This window comes from Scardinius erythrophthalmus (assembly GCF_964197995.2).
Source record: "Scardinius erythrophthalmus genome assembly, chromosome: 22".
Lineage (NCBI taxonomy): Eukaryota > Metazoa > Chordata > Actinopteri > Cypriniformes > Leuciscidae > Scardinius > Scardinius erythrophthalmus.
Genome location: NC_138242.1, coordinates 33,933,026 through 33,942,513, shown reverse-complemented (window position 1 = coordinate 33,942,513; position 9,488 = coordinate 33,933,026). Strand labels below are relative to the sequence as shown.

Genomic DNA, 9,488 nt, shown 5'->3' with positions numbered 1-9,488 from the left:
CACGGAAGAGGCTCAGGATATCCTCTGCGTCACCAGTCCAAACAATCCAAACACCAAAACATCATAAACTCCGACAACACCTTCTCTCCATCAGTTTCAGGAATGACACAGTTCACTTCCACTGCATTACAGCCGAACCTGCACTCTACAGGAGCCCACACCTTCAGGAAACATGATTTCGTAGCTAATTAAATGATGTATAATGTCCATGACTTTTCCATAAATAAAATTCCCTGATGCCTGACACTAGCAGAACTAATTATTATGTGTCAAACAAGCATCTGAGCGTCTCGATTATTGGATTTTTGCGGGATTTGTATGATAGTGGGAATCTGGAGTTAATCTCGGATCATGTGTGATCACTGCTGCCCCCTTCAGGACACACACACACACACACACACACACACACACTCAGAAACATCTGCAAAAATCATTCCTCTGAGATTAAAGCCACTTCAGGTCAAACAACGACATTACTTAAATATGCAGAAACAAAGTTTAATTCAGTCGAGTGCGTAAGCCGAAGCCTCATCTACATCTACTATGGTGAAGAGTGAAAATCATAATAATCTTCTAAAGTCATGCATAAAAACAAATTAAAGTGCATTAACAAGATGCACAGATGAGGTCTGTAAATTGTGCATTTAAAACATTTTAGTGTTCATTAAACACAGACGCGTGTTCAGATCTCGAGCTCTTCAGGAAAGCGAGTTGAAGATCAACACACACCGACTGAAACAATGTAACCGCTGAGAAGAACCAGCGACTGTTCTGGATCAAATATTTGAATGTTTTGCATTGAAAATAAGATAAAAATATCTGAAAGGCACGTCTCTGTGTTTGAGTGTGTTATCTGGTTAAACACCGCTGGCGCACACACACACACACACACACGGAATCTAACGGCTCACTTCTGAGAGCAGAACATATTTTAGAGAGCTTTATGCGATACATATAAGGCACTAAAGGATCAACATATTATATTTATATGGAAAAAAACATAATCATATTTCCATGCCATCAAGTTGTGTCAGTTTGAGCTGAAAACCAAAGCGCAACACAAAGACGGATTCTCCCAATCTCCATCGGTTGTTCATTAAAGAGAGTCTCTGAGAGGAAGCGAGCTCGTTATCCCGCACACACACTCTGCGTTTGGAAAGTTTCGTCTCAGTCTGACATCAAACCCGGGCAGCGGCAACACCGAGTCCGTGCAGGAACTTTACAAACTTGATTCGATCCGTTAGATTGAGTGCGCGAGGGCAAACTTCGCCGAGTATTTTACGCATGACGAACTTTCTGAATCTCTCTGGGAATATAACCGATGGTCTTACCTTGGGATTCTGGAAGTGTTCCGGATGAGATCAGAAGAATATCGGCGAAAAAGAGAAACCCCGTTAAAAGTCTCCGGTCCATCGCGCGAGCCTCGCAAACGCCCCGCGCGCTCCTCTCGTGCTCCTCCGCGACACACCGAGACTATTCCCGTTCGTCTGAGCCGTTACACCCCCGTCCGCGTGTTTGCACTAGTTTAACTGAGTCCGTTCGCCGTTACCGAGTTTAGGAGCGCCGCCGGAGGAGCGTGACGTCACTGCAACTCGCGCGCGCGCGCTCTCGCTCTCTCTTTCTCTCTCTCTCTCTCTCTCCTCAAGATTCAAATAGCTTTTATTGACATGGTGAAAGAAATCTTTATATTGCCAAAGAATTAATAACACTATAGCCTATGATGAAAATAAATTCATAATAATAAATTAATAAAAAATAATAAAAAATAATAAAAATTTACATAGCAATTCAAATGTTTAATCTTCTAATATTTATAACCGTGTCTCTAGGAATATAGTGGGTAGCTCTGGATTTTTTTCCTAAATCCAGTTGCGTAGTTCAATGAGAGATGCGCGTGCACATCATCAGCAGAGCTGGATATTATTCCCAAAACTCACTCACGGAACTGCTGTGTGTGTGTGTGTGTGTGTGTGTGTGTGTGTGTGTGTGTGTGTGTGTGTGAAACGCAAGGAAACTTTAAAGCAGGGGTTTTCAGTCTGGCTCCGCAAGAGAGCGCTAGAGAGCCCGACAAAAAAAACGAATGAAGAGAAAAGGTATAAAAAAAGGAATAATAATAATATAAATACAAAATTAAATTTAATTGGTATTAATAAACTAATTGGATGAAAATAAATAATTGCTGTGCTAGAATAGCACATTCATTTAAGTAATATTCTATAATACTTATTTTTTAAAAACTGTAAAATACTTTCCAAAATGATATTTTAGATATATTTATATAATTTATCATAGTATACATTTGGTCTTTATACAAGAAACTATATGACTATATAGATGTATAATATATAGATGACTTAGATGTAGATGATATAGATGTAGGTTGTTATTTATTGCTTGAGATATGTCCACTGCTCTGGGAAAAGTAATTGATTCCTTTCTGTATTGTTTATGGATTTTTAAATGAACATGATAATAATTAACAAGTGTTTATTGAGGCATTGGTCATCACATTTTGACTCGAGTAAAAATTTCTTAGTTTATTTAAATCCATTTTAATATGACTGTTCATTTAATAGAGGGGCAAGTTGTCACAACGTGAAACTGCTGCTTTCTGACACTGAGTGATTTTAAAGAATGAAATACTGTTTACAGTGAAAAACACATCTAAAATGTGTTCACATTTTAAATGGCATACAGTAACAGCATATAAAACCTGTGACAACATGCCCCGTCCTGGGGTTCGTGGAGATCACAGCGTTCGCCTCTGAATGTAAATCGACATCAGTGTGTTTTACTGTCTTCACTTGTCATTGATATGTTTGTTTGGAGGACAGAATTCCCCGTAGGTTTTCCTATTGAACCGGGCAGTTTATGCGACTGGACGTTTGACCCGAAACCCTATCCGCCCCATGGGACGACTTGCCCCGTCTCGGCTGACATGTTTGTGTGTGTGAATCAATAACAATTAAAGAGGCAAGTATTCCCAAAGTGTCCTCATATAACACGGATCAGTTTCAACACATTCCTCCTGGAAAACGAGGCAACATCCGGTCTTCTCCTGACCCCGTGACCCCGAAGCCTTGTGTCGACAGATCTAATCGTATGCGAGTGTCCGAACCCTCGCTTGTACGCATATAATCTTCATAGCCAGCACAGATCTTGCTGAGTCGCGTCTGCTTCTGCTGACCACAACAGTCTCGTTTATGAAGCTAAAGCACTTTCTGGAAACCTCTCTGGATAAGCGTGTGTGCCGAGCGCCGTGGACACACATGTGCAGTTCTCAGACCTGCTCGTCGAGTTCAGAGAAGACACACTCACAGATAATCAGAGAGATGTTCATGGTTTCTGCTGCATTTATCCTCAGCCTTCAGAAGATCCTGATGACCAGCAGACTCTTAAAGACACAGACACACGTTTATGTGCCGACTCCGCACCCTACAGTAACTCTGAGCTCACTGTATCATATATCATACGTGAATTAAAGACTTTTTAAAGATAAACATGATCCGATGACCCTGTCGAACACACTCTCCTCCAGTTCTTCTGTCTCTGATTGAGAGTTTAGACTCTTTTAACCAGTTAAAGTATTTTAGTGTAACTGTACAAACTCAGCTCGTGTCTTTCTGTGTCAAATCTGCTCTGATTTTATCAAGTAAACGCAAGAATAGCTTTGATTTTGTTCGATATATTTCAAATGGACTGAAGCAACTGAGGTTTACTTGATTATCATCATACATTATTTATAATAAAAATCATAAGTATCAAATATGATCATCAGGCTTTTGAGGAAGGGTTATTTGTTCATCTCAATCATCGTTGTATTGCTTTGCATTATATGTTTTAAAACTACAGAGCTTTGCATCTAAATGTCATATAACTAAAACATTAATGGCAGATTTTGATATTTATATGCCTTTTAATGCAAGTATCTGCTGCACTGTTATAAAGATCTCATTACTTTACATTACAAGCATCAGAATTTCATATGAATATCAGCATCTGCAGCAAATTACATATTTTTGCTCAGTTTGAGCTGTTTTTTCTTCCATATTCTCACTATATCAGACTATATGAGCCATAAAACCCTGATACAAAATTAAATATGATACTCAACAAAAGAAAATCCCATTACTATGTGAGGCTTTACAGCTTTGATCATAAAACTAAGCATTTTAAATATCATCTTACTAAGACATTATTGGCAGATATTGATATTTATATGCAGTTTTTGCAAGTGTCTGCTGCACTGTTATAAAGATCTTGTTTATTTACATTACAAGCATCAGAATTTGATATAAATATCGACATCTGCACCAAATTACATATTTTTGCTCAGTGTTTTTCCTCCATATTCTCACTATATCAGACTATATGAGCTATAAAAAGCCTGATGAATCCTCAGATTTTTTAAAATATTTTGTCTAAAATTTCAATAAACTGTTCCATTTCAAAGAGTAAACTAATTCTGACTATGTGAGGCTGTCCAGGTTCACATTAATCGCACATGTTTGAGTCCTGCGGAGCTGAGGCTGAACTGTACGGCAGAAATGAACACTGCGACACTGTAATGTTGTAAAGCAGGACTGATGTGGTCAGAACGAGAGTAATGCCACATAAATGCCTCTATATTTAGTGAAGGGCGAGTGGAACAAGAGGCTCTCAGCCGCCGTAAACATGTAGTTTCATTCACATCGAGACGAACCAAACACACAGGAGTCTGAAAGCTTCCAGCTGTTAAACAAGGTTATTAAATCTGGAGCTGACGGAGTGCCAGTGTGCAACGCAACACAGTAATTGAATTTCGTCTGTATTTTGTATGTCGAAGACCTCAGAATCTGAACCTCGGTCGTTCCTCATTTGTTGGCATTTCTAAGGAAGAACATGTTCTGATCAAACACATCCAAAAAGCAAATGTTTGTAAAGGCAGTTTCCCGTAGATTAGATTACCTCGCTGAACAGGAACCAGCAGATATATCATGGCATTTGATAGATAACTTCTTACAGCGTTTCCTTAACAAGGTCATGATGACACAAAGTCACCAAACAAACTTAAACAAACTACAGGATCCACTCTGGGATCCGAGCCACGTTGACATTCTCCGATGTGATTATTCACTCGACGGGAGAAACTGTGACTTCCTGGGAAATATATGTTCATTAGACATATATGTCTATATATATACACTCTTATAAGAAAAGGTTCTATATAAGAAGAAACATTTTAAAGTCGCCCTGTAGTCAATCATTTTATCTCTTAAAACTCTTAAAATGACATATTTAAACGTTTTCTTCTTAAAATATCTTGAATGTAACTCGACACCCTCGCCTCATTTAGTATGCGTGGTTCTATGAATATGCAAATGAGCCCCGCCTCCACTCACTCAGCTCAGAGATCCACTGGTTGACGATCACACGTTGATCTGATTGGTTACAAGGTAGTTTGTGACGTCAGAAACACCAGCGATTTTAAAGCGTGTGTTTGAGACTGTCTTTGGTTCACTGCAGTTTTAAGGAGGAAATACTCAGCAATGCTGTCGACTTATGAATTTACACATGGTTTGTCTTAAAGCACATTAATAACACCACATAGACACATAAACTACATTAAAAGCTGGATTTACACCACAGGGGGACTTCAAATGTTTGCATACTTCAATGTTTAATTTGCAATTAAAAATGAATGAAAACACAATTAATTAAAACTATCCATAAATTGATTCCATGATGAAACCCTTTAAGAATCTATATAGAACCTTTTCTTTTAAGAGTGTGTAAATGTATGTAAAAGAAAGAAAAACATGACAAAAATGCACATACTTCATGCTTTCCCAGGAGGTTTTCCAGCTGTGTCAGTTTGCCAGATGTGTGTGATTGGTATCATGCTCTTTGAAATGTATTTTATGGCACTTTGAGGAAATAAACCTGCAGTTGATTATTGCACGTATATTAGAGCAGAAGTTGCTCAAGGCTGTTGTGCACATCAACATTTACTCTCACACATATTCATGCATTAAACCAATGTCTATATTCATGAAGGACAGCCATTCACTGCACTAATCTCCTTTATGCCATTCAAAAAGCATTTTTCCTTTCAAAATTATATGAATTTCCAAACGGTGCGAGTCCATTCAGCGAAGGATTGGGTTCAGAAACGCAGATGTTTTGATCGAGAACACAGATATTCAATTAAGATTTCCTTTCTTTCCTCCACATCAGTGGAAGTTCAAGTTGTTTCTGCTTTAGAAACCCAAGATTTTATATTGATTTCAACCATGTCACTCATGAGTACAAAGAACAATCAGAGAAAGGGCTCATGGGAAATCAATGTCTGCCATTTATCAAGCTTTTCTACATGCACTCATAGAGAATAACTGGCTCATGGTCGCAGTTCTCTTCATCTAAAACGCTTCTGATTGCACTGGCAAATGCCATGCGAATAAAAAAAGCACAAAAGCATAATGTTTCAATTCTGCAAAAGCTTTACCATCATTGTTCTGTGATTTAATAAATGCTTTTATGAATTGATTGCAGTTTGTGCTTGTCATGATGACAATGTAAAGATATTTTTTAACAGTTCAACACACTGAGAGTCAGTTCAATCCTTTCTGTTCGTACTCAATTATTGAGTTGAATATTGTTGAGTCTCTGTCTTTAGATGTGATTATTGAGTTGAGTCTCTGTCTTTAGATGTGATTATTGAGTTGAATATCGTTGAGTCTGTCTTTAGATGTGATTATTGAGTTGAATATCGTTGAGTCTCTGTCTTTAGATGTGATTATTGAGTTGAATATCGTTAAGTCTGTCTTTAGATGTGATTATTGAGTTGAATATCGTTGAGTCTGTCTTTAGATGAGATTATTGAGTTGAATATCGTTGAGTCTCTGTCTTTAGATGTGATTATTGAGTTGAGTCTCTGTCTTTAGATGTGATTATTGAGTTGAATATCGTTGAGTCTGTCTTTAGATGTGATTATTGAGTTGAATATCATTGAGTCTCTGTCTTTAGATGTGATTATTGAGTTGAATATCGTTAAGTCTGTCTTTAGATGTGATTATTGAGTTGAATATCGTTGAGTCTGTCTTTAGATGTGATTATTGAGTTGAATATTGTTGAGTCTCTGTCTTTAGATGTGATTATTGAGTTGAATATCGTTGAGTCTCTGTCTTTAGATGTGATTATTGAGTTGAATATCGTTAAGTCTGTCTTTAGATGTGATTATTGAGTTGAATATCGTTAAGTCTGTCTTTAGATGTGATTATTGAGTTGAATATCGTTGAGTCTGTCTTTAGATGTGCTTATTGAGTTGAATATCGTTGAGTCTCTGTCTTTAGATGTGATTATTGAGTTGAATATCGTTGAGTCTCTGTCTTTAGATGTGATTATTGAGTTGAATATCGTTGAGTCTGTCTTTAGATGTGATTATTGAGTTGAATATCGTTGAATCTGTCTTTAGATGTGATTATTGAGTTGAATATCGTTTAATCTGTCTTTAGATGTGATTATTGAGTTGAATATCGTTGAGTCTCTGTGATTATTGAGTTGAATATCGTTGAGTCTCTGTCTTTAGATGTGATTATTGAGTTGAATATCGTTGAGTCTGTCTTTAGATGTGATTATTGAGTTGAATATCGTTGAGTCTGTCTTTAGATGTGATTATTGAGTTGAATATCGTTGAGTCTCTGTCTTTAGATGTGATTATTGAGTTGAATATCGTTGAGTCTGTCTTTAGATGTGATTATTGAGTTGAATATCGTTTAATCTGTCTTTAGATGTGATTATTGAGTTGAATATCGTTGAGTCTGTCTTTAGATGTGATTATTGAGTTGAATATCGTTTAATCTGTCTTTAGATGTGATTATTGAGTTGAATATCGTTGAGTCTCTGTGATTATTGAGTTGAATATCGTTGAGTCTCTGTCTTTAGATGTGATTATTGAGTTGAATATCGTTGAGTTTCTGTCTTTAGATGTGATTATTGAGTTGAATATCGTTGAGTCTGTCTTTAGATGTGATTATTGAGTTGAATATCATTGAGTCTGTCTTTAGATGTGATTATTGAGTTGAATATCGTTGAGTCTGTCTTTAGATGTGATTATTGAGTTGAATATCGTTGAGTCTGTCTTTAGATGTGATTATTGAGTTGAATATCGTTGAATCTGTCTTTAGATGTGATTATTGAGTTGAATATCGTTGAGTCTCTGTCTTTAGATGTGATTATTGAGTTGAATGTCGTTGAGTCTCTGTCTTTAGATGTGATTATTGAGTTGAATATCGTTTAATCTGTCTTTAGATGTGATTATTGAGTTGAATATCGTTGAGTCTGTCTTTAGATGTGATTATTGAGTTGAATATCATTGAGTCTGTCTTTAGATGTGATTATTGAGTTGAATATCATTGAGTCTGTCTTTAGATGTGATTATTGAGTTGAATATCGTTGAGTCTGTCTTTAGATGTGATTATTGAGTTGAATGTCGTTGAGTCTCTGTCTTTAGATGTGATTATTGAGTTGAATATCGTTTAATCTGTCTTTAGATGTGATTATTGAGTTGAATATCGTTGAGTCTCTGTAATTATTGAGTTGAATATCGTTGAGTCTCTGTCTTTAGATGTGATTATTGAGTTGGATATCGTTGAGTCTGTCTTTAGATGTGATTATTGAGTTGAATATCGTTGAATCTGTCTTTAGATGTGATTATTGAGTTGAATATCGTTGAGTCTGTCTTTAGATGTGATAATTGAGTTGAATATTGTTGAGTCTCTGTCTTTAGATGTGATTATTGAGTTGAATATTGTTGAGTCTGTCTTTAGATGTGATTATTGAGTTGAATATTGTTTAATCTGTCTTTAGATGTGATTATTGAGTTGAATATCGTTGAGTCTCTGTCTTTAGATGTGATTATTGAGTTGAATATCATTGAGTCTCTGTCTTTAGATGTGATTATTGAGTTGAATATCGTTGAGTCTCTGTCTTTAGATCTGATTATTGAGTTGAATATCGTTGAGTCTGTCTTTAGATGTGATTATTGAGTTGAATATCGTTGAGTCTGTCTTTAGATGTGATTATTGAGTTGAATATCGTTGAGTTTCTGTCTTTAGATGTGATTATTGAGTTGAATATTGTTGAGTCTGTCTTTAGATGTGATTATTGAGTTGAATATTGTTTAATCTGTCTTTAGATGTGATTATTGAGTTGAATATCGTTGAGTCTGTCTTTAGATGTGATTATTGAGTTGAATATCGTTGAGTCTCTGTCTTTAGATGTGATTATTGAGTTGAATATCATTGAATCTGTCTTTAGATGTGATTATTGAGTTGAATATCGTTGAGTCTGTCTTTAGATGTGATTATTGAGTTGAATATCGTTGAATCTGTCTTTAGATGTGATTATTGAGTTGAATGTCGTTGAGTCTCTGTCTTTAGATGTGATTATTGAGTTGAATATCGTTGAATCTGTCTTTAGGTGTGATTATTGAGTTGAATATCATTGAG

General features: G+C 36.3%; 1 protein-coding gene across 11 annotated transcripts in view; it reads right to left on the bottom strand.

Annotated features, from left to right (window-relative positions):
- ptprma (protein tyrosine phosphatase receptor type Ma) overlaps window positions 1-1,594 on the bottom strand; it is a 296,654-nt gene extending 295,060 nt beyond the window's left edge. For 6 of the 11 annotated variants that reach the window (XM_081352828.1, XM_081352833.1, XM_081352834.1 and 3 more), the window contains exon 1: window positions 1,332-1,594. In XM_081352828.1, the coding sequence (XP_081208954.1) occupies window positions 1,332-1,413 (82 nt within the window). In that variant the 5' untranslated portion in view covers window positions 1,414-1,594. The remainder of the gene's footprint in view (window positions 1-1,331) is intronic. The other 5 variants (XM_081352824.1, XM_081352829.1, XM_081352830.1 and 2 more) reach the window with 1 other exon arrangement.
- Window positions 1,595-9,488: the final 7,894 nt, after the last annotated feature.